The following is an 18,210-nucleotide window of genomic DNA, read 5'->3' as shown; positions in this document are numbered from 1 at the left end:
TATGTTAGAAAGTGATGTATTCATTTTCAAAGTGTCATATTCATTTTCTTAAGTAGTGTGTTAAATGTAGTTTTAGGTCATAACAAAATGTTAAAATAGAAACTATGCTATGTAAGATACTTTTTTTAAAGAGAGGAATGAGGTGCTTGCACAGAGATAGCAGCCACAGGACACCTGGATCTTTCAGAGAAAGAGAATTTATTGCTCCACTGTCAGAAGAAATGAACTTCTTCCCACCTTGCTTAGCCCTGAAGATGCTGTCAGGATTCAGAGGAAGAAGCTGACACTGCCCAGACAGAATCCTGTGTTTGAATGGAATTTATGCATCATGGATGAGGCGTATGAATATGCAACAGGCTGTTGCTTTTAAGGGTTAATCCTCTGTTAACCTGAGTCCTTTTTCGGGCTTATTTTGCCCAGAAATGGTACCCAGACTGTCCATAACTCTTTGTTTTTATTGTCTCATATTGTCCTAAATCCCAATTGTCCAAATTTTTATTATTCTAATTATATTGCTATTTTTATAACCATTTTATTACTATTAAACTTTTTAAAATTTAAAAATGAGTGATTGGCAGCTTTCACACTTGTCACAAGGAAAAAGGGGGTAAAAAGGCCAGAAGCCTACACTAAACTCAGACTCTGAGTTTACAGAAGGATTTTCCTGCATGCTTTGCACACCACCTGTACCCCAGGACACGGGTGTATGTTGGAGGATACAGGATGGACAACTCAAAAGTGAGGCACAGCCACCAGCTCTGGAGCTGGGATGTCTTCCAAGGAGCTAAAAGTCCTTCATCCTGAGCAGTCACTTCCCACCCTGCCACAAAACCTGCAGACCCAGGGTGTATAAAAGCTAAGCCTAACCCTGAGTCTACCCTGACCTGAACCCCATCAACCATGGGTGGTGCAGATCAGAAAGCTGTAGGAGCAGCAAAGTTGGGATGGCCTTTTGCAGCCCCAGGACTCCTGGAGCTGTAGGTTCTCTGACTCTCCCAGCCCTAACCCTAAGCCACACTCACCCAGGCCAGGTTATTCCATCTTGTCAGGGTTAAAGTAGCTGGGTTTGTTCCAGTCTCCACGGCTACTGCCTCTTCCCCTTGAAGGGAAGGCTTCAGGAGCAAAGGCATCACCTAAAAAAAACAACATGGAGACATCTGTAAGCGTGAGATGCTTTCAGACTTGTGTGGATTGTTGCCCAGAGCAGCTGTGGCTGCCCCTGGGTCCCTGAAAGTGTCCAGGGCCAGGTTGGACAGGGCTTGGAGCAACCTGGGATAGTGGAAAGTGTCCCTGCCCACAGCAGGGCAGGGAATGAGATGATCTTTCAGATCCCTTCACCAACCCAAACCACTCTGTGATTCTAGAATAGAACACATTCAGCACTGCATTCTGCACTCAAGTAGTGGTTATGATTATGAGAGCACAAATCTAGCAATCCAAAAAATGGCTAAACCTCAGCATGGCCTGGCTTGGCCAGACAGTGCCCTCCACACACCCTAAACTAGACACCCCTCTGCAAGGGAAAAACCAGCTGCCCATGAGCAGGAGCAAACAGCTGATCTTTCACATTGTCCTCTCCCTCAGACAGATGACCTGGAGATGTTCCAAGAGGAGAGCACAGGTCAGGGCATTCCAGCATGGCAGGGCTGCCTTACCTTCCCTGGGAACGCTGCCCCACCTGTCAGGGGTCCTTATGGGCACGTGCATCATCTGGAAATTAAAGACATTCCTTTAAAAACCTCACCTGGCAAGAAGTCCCACCTCTCCATCCCCTCAGGCACGAGGTGGTCACTAAAGTAATCCCAAACCTCATTCTTAATTTCGCTGATAACAAGATTACTGCTGGTGCTCCTGCAATCCAGGGGTTGGACCCCATGATCCTGTGTTTATTCTGTGATGCCAGCCTCAGTCAATCACAATTCCTTCTCCCATCCAAACAGCTCCAAGGGTGCACCAACACCACCTCAGCCAAGCTGAGATACCCTGAGCAGAGTCACAGCTCCACAGCAAGAGCTGCAGTGCACTTGCTGCAGCCCTCTGCTGAGGGAAACACTTTACTTTTCAAGTGCAGTAATTCCCTTTGGCATTTATTCCTTATTAACATTGCAGGTAATATATTCCCCAGCAGGAATATGGCAACAGCACTGAATTTTAAGTGATGGTTAAGGAAGACTTGGGGGAAGATGTCTGCTTGTAAAAGCAAGTGTTTGTGCTGAGTGCCCTGTTAAACAATGGTTATGTCACCCCACAGAGGACTGACTGAACATCCCAGCCTGTGTTACACATTCCAGAGCTCCATGTGCAGTCTTTCTGCTCTGCAGAGCCAGGCTTCCTGGGGTGCACTCACTAACCAGCTCTGAATGGAGATTTTGAGGGAAAAAAAAAAAAAGAATAAATGAAGAGCTAATTTGGCAATTCAAGCCAAGGAAAAGTAACAAAGAATCCTATTTGCTTACAAGGCGGCTGGAGAGGGACTTTTCACAAGGGCTTGTAGTGACTGGACAGGGAAGACTGGCCTTAAGCTGAAGGAGAGCAGGGTGAGATGGGATATTGGGGAGAAATCCATTCCTGTGAGGGTGGGCAGGCCCTGGCACAGGGTGCCCAGAGCAGCTGTGGCTGTCCCTGGATCCCTGGAAGTGTTCCAGGGCAGGCTGAGCAGGGCTTGGAGCAACTTGGGCTAGTGGAAGGTGTCCCATGGTAGGGGGTGGAACTGGATGGACTTTAAGGTCCCTTCCAACCCAAACCATTCTGTGATTCTACAGTTCAACTTCTTCATTTAGCTCCCTGGATTTTCCAAAAATAAAAGCTCTCCATATCCTTGCTTGTTAAATTGTGTTCCCTCAAGCACAATACCCAATGTAGAGCTGGGTTTTCTAAGTGCAGACACAAAGTTCAAGAGTCATTTCATGGATAAAGTGGACCCTGGCACAGTTTGGAAACAGTCAGTAGGAATTCCCAGGTTAGGTCAGCATTGAATAACACCCTTAAAGCCAAAAAAGAGCTCAAAAAGGGAACAAAGATCTCAGCAGACCAAACGTCCTTGGGATGTGCTGTGATGACATGCTCAGCTGGGAGCTGGGTTTGGTAACAGAGCCAGAGCCAGAGGGATTTGTGTGTGTGTCTAGGAGGTGTCAGTCACTGTTCTCCAGGCCCATACTCAAGGAAGGAAGTGCTGGAGGTGATAGATGTGCCAGACTGCCACAGAGTGTCACACTCTCCCAGGAAAGGGCAGAGCCCTCAGCTGATGGAAAGGGAAATGTCACAGCTGACAGCTGGATTTCAAACGACAGCCACTTTCCTGATCCAAACCTCCCCCTGCAACAGGAGCACACACAGACACCTGGACTTCTCTTTAAAAGAGGCTAAGCAGAATTTTCACTCCTCCAGGCAGCAAAAATGGGTTTTCCCCTTCCTCACCTCCTCGCTGCTCATGGATTCAGAGCTGAATGCGCTGCGATGGCACCGCACGGTGAGGTTGGCAATCAGCCCCTCGGAGACTTCCACAACGCTCCTGCAGGAAGCAGTGGGCTGCAACAGAACAAAACAGAGCCAATCTCACAGAGCAAACATCCCATACCAACCCTCAGTGGTGGTGGGAACCTGCAGAAGGATTTCAAAAACAAATTCAAAGAGAAAGAAATCAGAGAACAATTGTACAATGACATGTTATGGCTCCCCAGCTATGTGTTTGTTGTACAAACCTCTGAGCCTGCTCGGGGTAGGAGAAAACCTCCACATCCTTTTCACAGCTCAGCACAAAGAGAAGGACAGTGCAGGGCTGTGCCAACAGCAGCCTGGGAGCACTCTGGGAGTTAAACTACCCTTAAAGATGTTGTCTCTGCAATTGGACAAAAAACTGCAGCAAAACCTGCACTTAAGTTTGGAAAACACATCCTCACGCTACCATATTGCCCTAAGAAGAAGAGGAGGATTTAGGATTTAGGTGTCAGTTTAGGATACAGGGAAAACACTGCAGCAGCCAACTTTTGAGTTTTGAAAGAAAAACAGAAAACCAAAGACTCTGTGTGGTGCCATCTACACACACACGAGCTGCTTAGCTCCAGAGCAGAGAGGAGATTTGGCCCAAGGAACCGTGCACAGAGAAGTCCCAAGTCTGTGCACAGACTCAAAGACAATGTATTTCCACCAAAGCTGGTGATTTAAGACTCAGAGGAGAGCAAGATCTGTATCAAGAGCCTTTTTATTTCAGGCTGAGAGTGAAAAATCCAAAAGAGATCAGCACTGTGAGCACAGAGGGGGGATCTGCATGACATGTAAGGTATGACCACCCTTCATGTGGTGCCCAGATAGGTGAAAGCAAGTGAAACATCAGCTCTTAACTTAGAGAATAAGCCATTCTTCTAGGATTTGGCCCCAAAAGCACACATACCTTTACTACACACTGCTCCCAGACACAAATCCAGAGAGTTTCCCACCACTGACCCTTCCCAGCCAACGCCCGCTCCATGCTGCAGGTTGTATCAAAAGCAGCCAGCCATTCCTCACTTCTCAGCACCAGCAGCACTGCAACCCTTCCCCTGCATGGAGGGGGGGATTCCCAGTGCCAGCAGGGGCACCTACCACGAAAGGGCCACTTTGGAAGTCACAGGTGGAGGGGTCTCTCCCCGAAGCCTTGGTGCACACGGTCTCGCGGATGCTGAAGCGCAGATCTAACCCATAAGTATCGCTGTCCCACGTGTCCACCTAGTGAGAGCAGGATCAACACAACACAGCATTAGTCCTTCTGGATTATTCCTTTCTTTTTTCTCATAGACCAATCAATGCTTTAGTGCCACCCTGATTTTTTAAGATTTTTCTAAGCCTTCTGGTGTTTACATTTTTGTAACGAACTTTCTCACACACTTTCTGTAAATAACTCATTGTTTTGCATTCTTTTATGGAGGAGGAGAAATTTGATAGACTGTTGGTTTGTCCAGTGTCATTGGAGAGGTGGCACTTTCACCCTCCAATCCACTGTCACTTTTGGAAATCTATAAATGTTAGAGTGAGAAAATAAATTTCCCCTTTTTACCTTGAGAACAGCAGCGTGTCCGTGTTGTGTTATTTCATGTCTTATAGTGACACTTTAGCTCAAGATGGGACACTTAAAAAGAAAATTTAAAAAGCAATTCCCCAAGAAAACCCTTAACAAACAACAAATTCCCACTACTTTCAAATACTTGGGGGTTTTAATCCAAATTGTATAAATCCATATGTCATCTTGACATTCATTCTTGCAGAGACTTGATACAGGCCACCTATAGGAACAGAAAGGTTCTGAGGGTCTTCAGGAGCATGGACATCAAAACTTTGAATTAATAAGTTTTATCTGAAAGGAAGGTTCTGAGGTTGTTCAGGAGCATGAACATCATAACTTTGAATTAAGACGTTTGAACTCCTTAACTTGGGGAGTATCCAGTATAATTCTGAGCACCACAAATTAAAACAGATAGAGGTTTCTTGCTTGCCCTTAGTCTCTAGCAGATTTAAACAAGAATTGGTGCATAGAGACAGATGACATAAATAAAGATCAGAGAAAGAATCCTGAATTGTGGGGGCATTTAACCAGCGAAGAGCTTCAGATGAGCCAGGGTGCTTGATGCCCAAAGCAAAGCAGTTTGCTGGAGGTATTTAAAAACATCACTTTTCAACAAAATCCTACAAGACAACCCTCAAGGACTAGGCATGAAAAGCTAGGCATGAAAAACCACTCTAGGCATGAAAAATCTGAATTCCTAAAGTATCTTAATTACAAACTTACATACAAAAGATATTTAGGTTCCTGAAGCTGTAACTTCAGATAATGGCCCAAACCCACCCTCTTTCAAGCAGCATCAGCCAACTCCAACTGAACCTGGGTTTCCAGGACTGGGTGAAAAGGAGTTTTCCATCCCAGGAAATCTCATTTCAGGTAAAGGATCTCTGTTGTCTTTGTACTTACTCCCATGACTCGGCTCCTGACAACACCATACAGGTTTCTGCTCCATGACTGGGAATTGATCCGGGCAATGGAAGCATTGAGAGCCTCCTCTGTGACAGGGAGGTCGTAGTCATACACTGGGAACCCTGAGAGGGAGGCACAGTTCCATCAGAAGTCCATTGGAGGATTATACTTTTCCCCCCAAAACCACCCTAAAAAGGAGGACAAGGCTCCACTTTACCTGAACATGAGAAAACGCTCAAAGCGAGGAGAAAAATTAGGATCCTCATAGTGTGTCCTTCAAAATCCTCCAGGCTTTTTCCTTTCCAAGCAAGGATTCCCAGTGCATATCCCTCTGTATTTATATAAATGCAGCCTGACCTTCCCACAGAGTCCAAGCTCTGCTCCAAACATTGCACTTTAAACAGAATTGATCCAAGAGTAAATATTTGTTGTCAGCTTTTCTCCATTTAGCAGTAATTCTCTGATAATCAATGGGCTGCAGTGCCTTTTTCCCAGGACTGAATTCCCCTCTGGGGAGCACTGAATTCCTGATATGTTTGTAGCCAAAGGCTACTAGAATCCAGTTATTTTGTTCTCTCTCAGCCACTAGTTTTCCATGGGGTGAGTCAACTCTGTCCTTAGCACTGGACCCAGGACCTTTGTGTCTTGGCAGCACCTGGAGCCACTTCCAAGCTGGCATTCCCTGAGGATTCCCCAGCACCAGAGAGGAATTCAGCCACGAGGAACTGCCACCATCACCCTGCAGACCAAAGCACCCATGAGAAGCTTTCTAGACACCAGGCACATGGCAGATCACTGGGACACACAGTTTCAGCCCAAAAGTTAACAGGATTTTTGCAAAATGGTATTGGAAACTGCAGCTTTCAAGCAAACTCACCTGTTGCTGCCTGTTCACAAGGCAGAGGTGGGTGTAACCATGTCCATTCTGAAGGGAAAATGAGTGAAAATGAGTGAAAATATGTGAAAATATGTGAAAATTGTGAAAATATTAAATATTTCAATTAAAAATGATATAAATATAAATGTAAATATAAATATCAACATCAACATTAATATTAATCTATTTTAAAATTTTAAAATGTAAAATTTAAATTTTAAAATAGAAATCATTTTTTAAATATATATAAATTTTAAAATATATTTACAAAATAATAAAAATAGTGAAAATATGAAAATGAAAAATGTGGGAAAGTATGGGAAAATATGTGAAAATGAGTGAAAAGATGGGAAAATATAGGAAAATATGGGAAAATATGAAATGTTGTAATTAAAAATTGATATAAATATAAATATAAATTAAAATAAATTTTTAAATGTAAATTTTAAATTTTAAAATATAGATAATTTTAAAAATATAGATAAATATTAAAATATTTTTATCAAATAGAGAAAATAGTGAAAATATGAAAATATTCTTCCATATGAGCGAAATTCCTCCATTAACCTTCAAATTGCAGCTCTTGAATTCTGTGGCACGGGGCCATTTTAAGAACTCCCCAAACAGAAGAACTTGCAGGAGGCTCAAATTTGATAAGAAAAAGCATTAAGTTCCTCCTGCTTGTAAGCAAAAAGGAAAAGGGGTGGGCACTTTTTGCCAGCCAGCTTGGATTTCAGCATTGGCAATGGGGTCAAATACACTGATTGAAACTTTTCCCAGCCAAAATCCAGAGCCTCTCTCTACATCCATTCTCCTTGTTCCCTTGCAGCTGAAGATGTTCTCTCCTAGCTCTTGGACTGTGGGAGATGGGTTTGTAGAGATTTCTCAGGGCCTGACAGAAAGCTCACACAGTGTGCATCCATATGCAAACTTTGAGATGAGAAATGCTGACTTAGAAATGCCATCTAGGGAATCATAGAATAGGAATAGGGAATCATAGGGAATCATAGGAATAGGACAGATATTGTTGAGAGAGAAATGGAGCTAGAAACAAGTTTCAAAGGATGGCCTTGCAAATAAGACTGGATACTTTGGAGAAATAGAACTGTGAAAAATGCATTGTAGTGGGACCCTCAAGGGGTAATTTTTGATGATTGGTTTTAAGGCATCTACAGCATGGTGTATGCAAAAGCTGATAGGCCAAGAAATGCTTATAATGTATTGTAATTAGGAAATAGTTGGCTTCTGATTGTGATGGCGTGAATTATAACATCATTATAACATCACAGAATCACAGAATAATGAGGTTGGAAGAGACCTCCAAGACCATCAAGTCCAACCTATGCCCTAACACCTCACCTAGACTATAGCACCAAGTGCCATGTCCAGTCTTTTTTTAAACACATCCAGAGATGGTGATTCCACCACCTCCCTGGGAAGAGCATCCCAGTACTTTATTATTCTTTCTATTCTTTTATTTGTCTCACCCTTCACACGAGACTGAAAATGGAATAAAAGTCTTTAAAACACCTCTCAGTTGCCCAATCTCTGGGTCAGAAAAGGGAATTGTCTGACATTGGACACCCTCACCTGTAGCCAGGACTGTTGTGCTGTGGCTGTGGCCATGCCAGAGCACCTCAATGCAAAGGGTTTAAAGTGAGCTGGAGACTCTCAGGAAGAGCCTTTTGTGCCCTGCCCAGCTTTCCTGCTGCCAGAGGCAAGACCAGGCTGCCTCAGGTCAAGGGCAAGCTTCCAGGTGAGCTCTTTGACCTGCTTCTGCCATGGTTTCTCTACAATCAGTCAGAGGCAATGCTGAATAAAGTTCATACTGTTATAAAGGATACAAAAATGTTGATAAATGGTAATAATTTTCATTCACCAGTGTCTGCATTTGAGCTGATCCAACATTCTAATATTTTTATATTATTTTTCTGTGTTGCAGTGTTTTCTGTGGCTCAAATGTCATTTGGAAGAAGGAGTGGTTTTGTTTTGCTATTGAAGATGGGTCATAGAATTCATTAAAGTATTTTGATTCCTGAATGTTAATCAAAGAAATGTGTTTTGATTTTTTTAAACTCATCCTTCTCATTTAAAGCAATATCTCAGGTTCCCTCCTTATGAAAGGTTGGGAATTAGAGACAGAAAGATCCAAACTCAATGCACCTTTTGTCAGAAATGAGTGTGTGCTGAGATTGTGACAGATGAGGGAGTGTTTTCCTTTCAGTGTTTTCCTTTCTCCCCACATTCCTTGCCAAAGAGGTGCCTGGGTGGCAGTAGCATTATGTGTTCTGCCTCCCATCTTAGTTCTGGGATGGTTGCTTGCACTCTTTGTGCACTGCTGTTTCAGAAAGTGAGGAAGGAACTCTGCCCAGTGGAATGAGACCACTCAAACAGAAAGGCCTTGGCATCCAGAGACCCAAGATCTTTGTTTTTCACCTTGCTGCAGTGATCTGGATAACATTTAGCTTTCCACTTCATCCCTAAAAAGGCAACCATTTGCCTTTTGTATGCTGTGACCAGTTAATACAACACTAGAAGGTGAATATGTAAAATTCCTTCCCAACCACTGAGGCACAGTGTTGTAGCCAATGCAAGAGTAAATTTAAATATTGAGCCAGCTGCAGAGTTTAAAGACTGTCTTCTTAGAGCAGGTCTTAAGAAATGCTGCCAGCAGGATGGTAGTAATGCTGAGTGGGACTTGGAAATTGTTTCATGAAATCAGAGTTTCTCTGCAGAGCCCTGGCTTTACAGCATCTGGACAACAGAGATGTTTGCTATTCCAGCTCCTCCAATCTCTGATTTCAGTATATTTAAGCAGTGGAACCAATTTTACATTTTTGCACTCAAGTTCTGGGTTTCTGGGGAGGTCTGAGACTTTCTCCACATTCTCTTTGTGCCCAGCTCCCAGCACTTGCTGAAAAGGATTCTTCTAGGAAGCACCAGGTGGAGAGTGGTGCCATGGCACACAGAGAAGTGATGAGAGGTGAGATGGAGAATTGGCAGCTTCAGGACTAAACTTGGACTCTGCACCAGCAATTTCCAGATGCCAAGGCAGCTTGGGGCAGAGGGAGGGAGTTGAATCCAATTTAATCTACACACCAAACAGGCATTGGTTAAGAAATGAGGAAATTAAAGTGCCTCTCTTAGATGACTATTTTCAGACTCCTTTCACTCCCAGCAATCAAGTCAGTTCTGTTCCCAGACAACTGGAACAACACTTTCTTTTTATGAGTGAAATTTTGGTAATTACAAGACATATTTTCCTTTTAAATGTAAATCATCCAGCATCATCACATGCCTCTATGCTGAAAACAGTCTAAACAGCATTCCAGGCACTGAGGAGCTATTCCTGATCTCTTGTTTCCTGGACATTCAGATGACAGATGAAAATTAATGGTCTCCCTTCTGATAAAAGAAAAACCAAGTAAATTCACAGCAGTACATTCCTCTGTTTTTCCTTAGCCTTTGTGGTGTGCCATTGGCGAAACCAAAAGGTCCCTGAGAAGTCCTTCACCATGGGCATGGCACAACAGAACAAGGGGGAATGGCTTTCTGCTGCCAGAGAGCAGGATTAGATGGGATATTGGGAAGAAATTCGTCCCTGTGAGGGTGGTGAGGCCCTGGCACAGGTTGCCCAGAGAAGCTGTGGCTGCTCCATCCTGGGAAGTGTTCCAGAGCAGGTTGGATGGGGCTTGGAGCAACCTGGGAGAGTGGAAGGTGCCCCTGCCCATGGCAGGGGAGACCAGAAGGAGATGGGCCTTCAGATCCCTTTCAACCCAAAGTGTTCTATGATTCTCTGAGGAAATTCACCATACCTGCAGAAGACTTAACGTTGACATCAGCTGGTAGAGGTAGGAGAAAGGCTTCTAAATTTTGCTCAGACTAACAGAGGATGAGACCTGATTCATAATTCACAGACACAACAGTCTCAGCTTTGATTCTCTTCCTAAGTCATCTGTGTGACCCTTGAGATAGTGGCAGAAATTCATACAGCCCATGCAGGCACTGCCTGTGGGCTGCTGAATATTCTCCAGCCCTTGACCTCCTGGGAGGGAGAAGAAGCCCTTCAGATTCCAATTTCTCTAACTGCTCACTCACTGTCCTAGGCAACACACTGTCCTCTGCCACACATTTAAGTCATATGAGGAGGAGCTGAGGGAGCTGGGCAGGGGCTCAGCCTGGAGCAAAGGAGGCTCAGGGGGCCCTTGTGGCTCTGCACAGCTCCTGCCAGGAGGGGACAGCCGGGGGGTCGGGCTGTGCTCCAGGGAACAGGGACAGGAGCAGAGGGAACGGCCTCAGGCTGGGCCAGGGCAGGCTCAGGGTGGACAGCAGCAGGAATTTCCCCATGGAAAGGGTGCTCAGGGATTGGAATGCACTGCCCAGGGTGGTGTGGAGTCCCCATCCTAGGAGGTGTCCAAGGAAAACTTGGATGTGGCACTCAGTGCCCTGGGCTGGTGACAAGGTGGGCATCAGGCACAGGCTGGACTCAAAGGTCTTGGAGACCTTTTCCAAGAAGAACTAAAATGATTCTCTCATTCTATGCAGTGTCTGATCCTCTTGGCAGTTCAGGTCCAGTGGACACAACCTCAACCTCCACAACTCCTACTGGTGTTGCAGGAGACGGACTTTTAGAGTGAAGCAACAAAAAACACAGGTTAAAGCAAACAAAACCACATTAACACATCCCAGATGGGTATTCTGAAACATCACAGCCTGCAACAGAATCTCAGAGGCCTCAATTCATTGCTTTCAGCCTTTGAAACTTCAAATATTTGAAGTTCCAGAGGCCTTCCTGTGACTGTCAGAAAGAAAAGACCTTCCAGGGTCATTGCCACAACATTGTAACTGATGCAAGGCAAATATTTCCTCCAGACCCAAAGAGCCTGAAAAGTCACAGGGCTACATCTCTTTTTGATTTTTCTTTTTTTTTTTTAAGTTTTCCAGAGCCTGCTGATCATTCTCAAGGTTTTCTCCCTATCTCTAGGGCACCTTCTCCAGAAGTTCTGCTGTTCCATCCTTTTGCATTTAGTGAAAGCTACCTGCAGTGACCAGTTGATCAAAGCCCTGGGAAAACCTAAACTCCTGGGTGAAGCCGGGCCAAACATTTCTCTCCCAGATCTGAAGCCATGAAGTGCCAAGCACTGTCCCCAGTGCCATACCCTGTCCCTTGGAAGTGTGCTGATGCCATTTCAAAGGGGTGCCAATGAAAACTACTTTTAACCGTTTTGTAATTTCTGCATTAGCATTCAAATCCTTGACCAGAAAAATCCCATGGAGACATTTCTGGGATTCTTAAATACCAAAGCTCTCATTTTTACACTGGATTTCGGAGTCTCGGAACAGTCACACAAGAGTTTAGTTCTAAACCATACAGAAAAATTCCCTGGTGTTCAGCTACAATTTTTCCATTGGCATATACTCCTTAGGACTACTTTAGGCAAGAGCAGCAAAGCCAAGAATGAGCCAAAGAGGCCATTCCTGTGTTCTAATGTGCTGCACAGCACTAACTGGGAATTCAAGAATGGCTTTTTTGTCACCCTTGAGTAAGGAATGGGGAAACAAGTGACACACTCCATGCATCTTAAGATGGCAGAAATGCTTCCTTTATTACAATCTCCCGACCCTTATAAGCAACATTGTTCACCCAGAACCTGACTGGCTCTTAATAACACCTGTCACCTGTTGATTTATTAGGGACCACCCTTTGATAAACCATCTGATGAGAAAAGAACTGTTTCAAACACCAGCTGCAAGACTGCTTTCATTCTTTCTCTCTGCCTTCCCAAAACTTGCTAGAACAATTTCTGGGAAAGTTTATCTGGCTTTTTCTCTGACCAGGCTTTCAGTATCCACAGGATTCAGGAGTCTCAGAGTGCACAGGAAGCCCCAAAGACTTTGGGATGCTGAAATGGACCAGCGTGCTGCTTGTGCCTGGGCTGCACAGGCCTGAGCTCCATCTGGATGGTCTAACAAAGGCTGAATGGACATACAGTGGCCCACTGGAGACTCCTATTCCAAATCCTGGGAGCTACACTATTCAGCTGTAAGCAGCTGAATTTGTCATGTTAGCTTGAAATGCAGGGGAGGAAAAGTTAAACATGGAAAAGTGTTCTTCCAGGTCTAGTGACAGCTGTGCCTGCACAGCACCTGTGCCCACGGCAGGGTGGTGGGAACTGGATGATCTTTGTGATACTTTGCAACACAAAGTGTTGTGGCATTCTGTGATTCCCCAAGTGGAGAGGAAAACTGACCCATGGAAGTCTGTCCTAGGGTGACATTATGACGCTTGTATCCCCATTCATGTGTTCTGTTTATGCTGGATATTATGTTCTGTGCCTTTAAGACTGGCTCTGAAGAGTGAAAGTTTTGTTTGGGTTTTTCTTATCAGCCTGGCGGAACACAGACGGGCAGTACTTAGTGCTGCTTTTGCTTTCTTGGTTTTGCTTTTTGCTTTGCTCTATCTCTCACTCTTGCTTCTGCTTTGCTTCTGCTTGCTTTTTCTTCTGCTCGTTAGCTAGTTTAGCTAAACAGTCCAAATTTCTTCCTGGACTGTTTCTCCTTTCCTTTTTTCGACCATTTAGAACCTGCTCCGGATGGGGACCTGGGAACACCGAGAGTTTGCACCTTGTGGCTGCAGCAGCTGCCCCAGCGCCGGAGGGACTGAGAAGAGAGCAACCACCCCCAAGAGAGACTTTCTGAATTTGTCATCTTTTTCAGAGTGGTGTCATCAGGTATTGTTCATTTTGTGTGCTGGGGGGTGCTGTGCCTGTTAAATAAAGAGGTTCTTTCCACTTCTCTCTTAGAAATTCTTCCTGAACTGGTTGTGGGGAGGGGCTGTGTGGGTTTGCTTTCTGGAGGGGCCCTCCTTTGGAAATTCTCCTCCAAATTTGCCCTAAACCAGGACAAAGTCCCAGGTTTTCTCCAGCGCCTCCTTTGTTCCAAGCAAGTCCAGGATTTCATTTCAGAGCTGAGGCATGTGCCTTTAAGGTGCCTGCATGGAGGAGAGGGAGGGCAGCTGCAGGGCAGGGCTGGTTCCCCCATCAGAGCGTCTCTCTGCCCATGGCACCAATGCCGCTGCCTTGGGACGCCGCCTGGGGAAGGCGAGTCTGCCCTCAAGCCCGGCCATGGAAGTCAGTCAGGGCCACAGGCAGCAGCTGAAGCAGCCAAGCGTGGCTGTGAGGCTGGCAAGTCAAGAGAGAGCCATTGTGGCCAACTCTGCTGAGCCTTTTGCCAAAGCAGGGGCCATGGTGCCCCTGGGCTCCCCCCGTCTGGCATCCCGGCGGGTGCGGATGCCCGGCCGAGCAGGTGCCGCCCTTCGGGGTGCTGCTGTTGCTGAGCCCGCTCTGCTGCTGTTTCTGTGGGCTCCAGAGCCGCCGGGGCAGCAGCAACTGCGCAGCCCTGCTGGAGGAGACACGGCCGCCCTCCCCATGGTGGCAGCAGCTCTGCGGGCCCAGAGCTCTGGGTCAGGGGGGCCTCGGTCACGGCACCGTGGCCTGGGCAGCCGCCAGGGCCCGGGCTGGCTGCCAGCCCTGCCTCTGCCCCCTGCCCCTTCTTGGCAGCATCCAGTGGCCGTGCCCTGGCAGCAGCCCCCTGCCCTCCCTGTGCCCAGCCAGCCCAGCCTGGGCACCTCACGGGTGTCCCCCACCCTCCTGCTGAGGCCCGGCCTGGAGGTCTCTGCCGCAGGCCTGGGAGATGCTCTGGGGAAGTGCCAGAGCAGCTGGGTGCCAGGGACAAGGCGGCTGCCTGGGGGCTGCTTGTGCCCTCTGACACCCAGTTCCTCAGGGCTTCCCAGCACCTTGGCTCCTCAGGGGCCTCCTGTCCCCTTGTAGCTTCCTGCCACCCACTCCCTCACACATCCCCCTTGTTCCTTCCCACTATCTTGTCCTGTCAGGGCTTCCGCAGCACCTCATCCCTTCGTGGTCCTCAGGCCCTGCCCCAGCCCGGCCAAGCTGCCTGGCAGCAGCGCCGCAGCCCCACAGCAGCTCCAGAGCAGCCCCATCCAGAGGCACCTGGGAGCCCTCAGCAAGGCAGGCAGCAGCACACAGGCGGGAGGACACGGATGGCGCTTCTTGCCTGGCACAGGCCTTGTGGCCATCTCCAGGCACCGCTCTGGCAGGGATCCCCGCAGCTCAGGCCCCTGCCCAGCCGCTCTGTGGGCAGCACAAAGGCTTCAGCAGAACCACCAAAGGCCAAGGGGCTTCTGGCCATTTCCCCTTGTCCACTGCACGACAGGGCAATTTGCTGAGCAAAAGCACCCTTTTGCCACTCTTCCCCTATGCCCTGCCAATCCTGAGCAGCAGAAGAAAGATCCTGGGAGTCTGTCTACTATACATATTTTTTATTTACATACAAAAGAAAAATGAAAATATGAAATCAAAAATCTTGAAGAAAAAGAAAATCCCTGCTGGCTTAAGTGGCCCCAGCAGACAGAGCCTTCCAGATCAACTCTCCACAGAGCTCCAGCAGCACAGCAAGGCTCTGTGGCACAGACGAGGCCGTTTCGTCCATGCACTGCGGATTTGATCTCGCAGCTTATGCCACGTGGAGTAGGGAGCTCTCTGTATAGCCCGGAGAACAAACCCAGTTTCAGATGCCAGCTTTCTGATGGCAGGACTGCTGTCATATGCCATTTCTTCAAGGGCTGCAAGAGAGAGGAACAGAGCCAAGGTCAGGGTACAGCTCTGCGGGGAGCCGAGGAGAGCCCCCTGCCAGGGCCATCCCAGCCGGCTCTTGCCATGGCCAGGAGGGAGCAGGGACCACGGGGATCAGCATGAAGCTCTTGGCGACGAATGGCCCACGTGGCCCTGAAATCTCAGGGTGCTCTGCCCCTGGGAGCAGAGCCCTCCGCAGCCAGGGCAGGGCTTGCAGCTGTCCCCGGCAGCCCCCACTGTCAGCCCGCTGGCCTCACTCACCAGTGCAGATCAGCTGCAGCTCTTGCTGCTGCCCCCTCAGGTGCCGCCCGGCCATGCCTGTGAACACAGAGCCTGTCACGGCCCCAGCGGCACAGCTCCCTGCCGGCGGCGCTGCCGGCGCTGTGGCCACACGGGCTGCTGGCCCGGCAGGGCTCAGCCCGGCCCTTGCCGCTCGCTGCCGCCCAAGGGCACGGCTGCCAGAGGGCGGCAGCAGCAATGCCCAGGCCAGGCGGGGCTCCACGGTGCCGGGCACGGCTGGCGCTGCCGGGGCAGCAGGCGGGGCTGGGGCCGAGCTGCGGCGGGCCGGGCCGGGGAGGGAGCCCGGGCTCGTGGCTCACCCATGAACCTGATGGCCGCCTCTCGCAGGGGCTCCTGTGGGCTGCGCAGGTAGCGCAGGGCCTGGTGCACGTGCTCGGCCGCTCTGCTCCTGTCCTCTGCCAGCTGCAGAGAGCGGCAGGAGGGAAGGGTTGGCGCGGGCCCAGCCCCTGGGCCGGGCGCCCGGCCCCGGCCTCCCCTGGCCGCACAGGCCTGAGGCGCGGCCAGCAGCCGCTGGCCAAGGGCTCCCGAGGGCAGGGGGCAGAGGGCCGGCTGCTGCCCGGGGAGCCGCGGTGCTGCCCCGCAGCCCCGCCGGGCCGGGGCTCCATGGGCACCCGGCTGGGGCCCACGGGAGCCTGGAGAAGAGCCCGCGCGGCCTCTGGCTGCAGCACTGGGCAGGGGCACAGCTGCCCGGCCCCGCACACTGAGCATGGCCCTCAGGGGCCTTCTCCAGGCTGAGCCTGGGGATTCTCGGCTGCTCTTACCAGGCCCTCCCCGAACCTCCAGGTCTGATCCACCTGTAGCATTTGTTCGATATCCCTCCTCTTTAGGAATCTGGCTGCAGAATGCAGCGTTTCCCGGGAGGCCTGGAGAGCAGCAGAGATGTGGAGTTGGCCTCACAGGCCAGGGCACAGGAGCATCCCAGTGCCACAGCCTGGAGGAGGCTGCAGCCCGCAAGGTGCCAGGGCAGGAGGCAGCCCAGTCCCCTCCCAGGGGGACAGCAGGTGGCCACAAGTCCTCACCTCAGCAACAATCTGATTCTCATCATGGCAGTGGAAGGAGAGTGGCACCAGGCTCTGGTGCACGTGGGACTTCAGGGCCTTTCTTCCATCTTCTGTTAATAAGTCCAGCATCTCTTGAAAGACACACATTGAGCTCAGCTGCACCTGGATATCACCCTGTATGAAGGGAAGGGCAAAAGACCTCAGCATCAGCTGCTTCAGGCCCCCCAGGGCACAGGCCTGCATCAGCACAGGGCCCCAAGTGTCCGGGCAGCAGCCGATGGCCGAGGCTGTGGGCACAGAGCCTTACGTGGTCAAAAAGTGGCAGGAGCGCCTCAGCCAGCTGCAGGGCAATGGGGGTGGGTATTGGGGCACCATTATCCAGGAGCAAATATCGGACTAGAAGAATGGTCATCCTGATCATGTCGCTATCATTTTCCTGCAGGACCCCCACAAGACTTTCAGTCAGGCTCCCCATTTTTTCAGCCTGTGCGGAGCACAAGTTTGTGAAAGGCCAGCCTGCTGCCGCAGGGCCCAGAGGCCAAAGGCCTGTCCCAGAGCACTGGGGCAGCTGAAGTGAAGCGAGAGGCAGGAGAGCTGGGAGCAGCTGCCCCAGCGCCCCAGGCCCAGGCAAGGCCCCAGCGCCCCAAGCCCACGCAAGGCCAAGCGACTGCCTTGCCCAGCCCCACACTGCCTGCACAGCTTCAGCCACTGCCCCCTTCTCACCATCAAGGGATTCTTGCCCAGCACTACGAGGCCTCTGAGTGCCAAGTAACGCCTGGCCCTGTCCTCGCTCTGCAGGTTCTGTGCCATGACCTCCAGAACACTGTCACTGCATTCCCTCAAGTCCAGGCACTCGAGGACCTGAAAGGCATAGGGCATTGACAGGGATCCGGCTGGCAGGAGCCTGGAACCGCACGGGGCTGGGCCCAGGCAGCAGCACAGGGCACGGGCACCGTCCTGGCAGCTGTGCCTATGAGAGGGCAGAGAGCTGGGAGGCAGTGCTGGCCTTGAGGCTCACCTCCACAAGGAATGCCAGGGCAGGGAAATCCCAGTATGGGATCTCTTTACTGAGAAGCCTGAACAGGTGGAATGCAATCGCGGTACAAAAGTGTATGGATGAATGGCGAATTTCTCTGTCAAGAGGAAAAAGGAAACAAGACCTTCAGCCAGTGGGGCAAATCTCTCCCAGGAGTGACTCTCAGAGTTCTCATCTTTCCCCACCACCGTTCCAGCCAGGGGACCTGGGCCATTTGGGAGTTGGTTGCTCATGGGCACCCTCCTCTATCAGACTTTTTCAGTGTGCTTGGCCATCCCTCAGTGACAAGGCCCTCTGGCCCATGACCACAGGGACTGTGTGGGTCACTCTGGGAACAGAGCACAAATGTCAGAGGCTGTGGGGAGAAGGGGCTCTCACCTGGCCAGCAGACCCACAGCAAA

The 18,210-nt window shown here is 49.4% G+C and overlaps 1 protein-coding gene across 1 annotated transcript; it reads right to left on the bottom strand.

Moving 5' to 3' along the window:
• Nucleotides 1-1,032: 1,032 nt before the first annotated feature.
• Nucleotides 1,033-6,210, bottom strand: SPP2 (secreted phosphoprotein 2). The gene is made up of 6 exons (XM_054653117.2): nt 6,162-6,210; nt 5,942-6,066; nt 4,582-4,704; nt 3,418-3,528; nt 1,656-1,710; nt 1,033-1,133 (listed from the first exon to the last, which is right to left on the bottom strand). Exons 1-6 carry the CDS (start codon nt 6,208-6,210, stop codon nt 1,033-1,035), a joined length of 564 nt encoding a protein of 187 aa, XP_054509092.2.
• Nucleotides 6,211-18,210: the final 12,000 nt, after the last annotated feature.

The sequence above is a fragment of the Agelaius phoeniceus genome, chromosome 7, assembly GCF_051311805.1.
Source record: "Agelaius phoeniceus isolate bAgePho1 chromosome 7, bAgePho1.hap1, whole genome shotgun sequence".
Lineage (NCBI taxonomy): Eukaryota > Metazoa > Chordata > Aves > Passeriformes > Icteridae > Agelaius > Agelaius phoeniceus.
Note: the sequence above shows the minus strand (reverse complement) of the source record. Positions and strands in the feature narration are given on the sequence as shown.

What these genes read in the sequence shown, in the direction of transcription:
- SPP2 (XM_054653117.2), bottom strand. Translation starts at nt 6,210, where the DNA reads ATGAGGATCCTAATTTTTCTCCTCGCTTTGAGCGTTTTCTCATGTTCA. An exon ending in TCAGGAGCCGAGTCATGGGA is followed by an intron (nt 4,705 to 5,941) that starts GTAAGTACAAAG and finishes TGCTCTCACTAG; the next exon opens with GTGGACACGTGGGACAGCGA. An exon ending in TCCAAAGTGGCCCTTTCGTG is followed by an intron (nt 3,529 to 4,581) that starts GTAGGTGCCCCT and finishes GTTCTGTTGCAG; the next exon opens with CCCACTGCTTCCTGCAGGAG.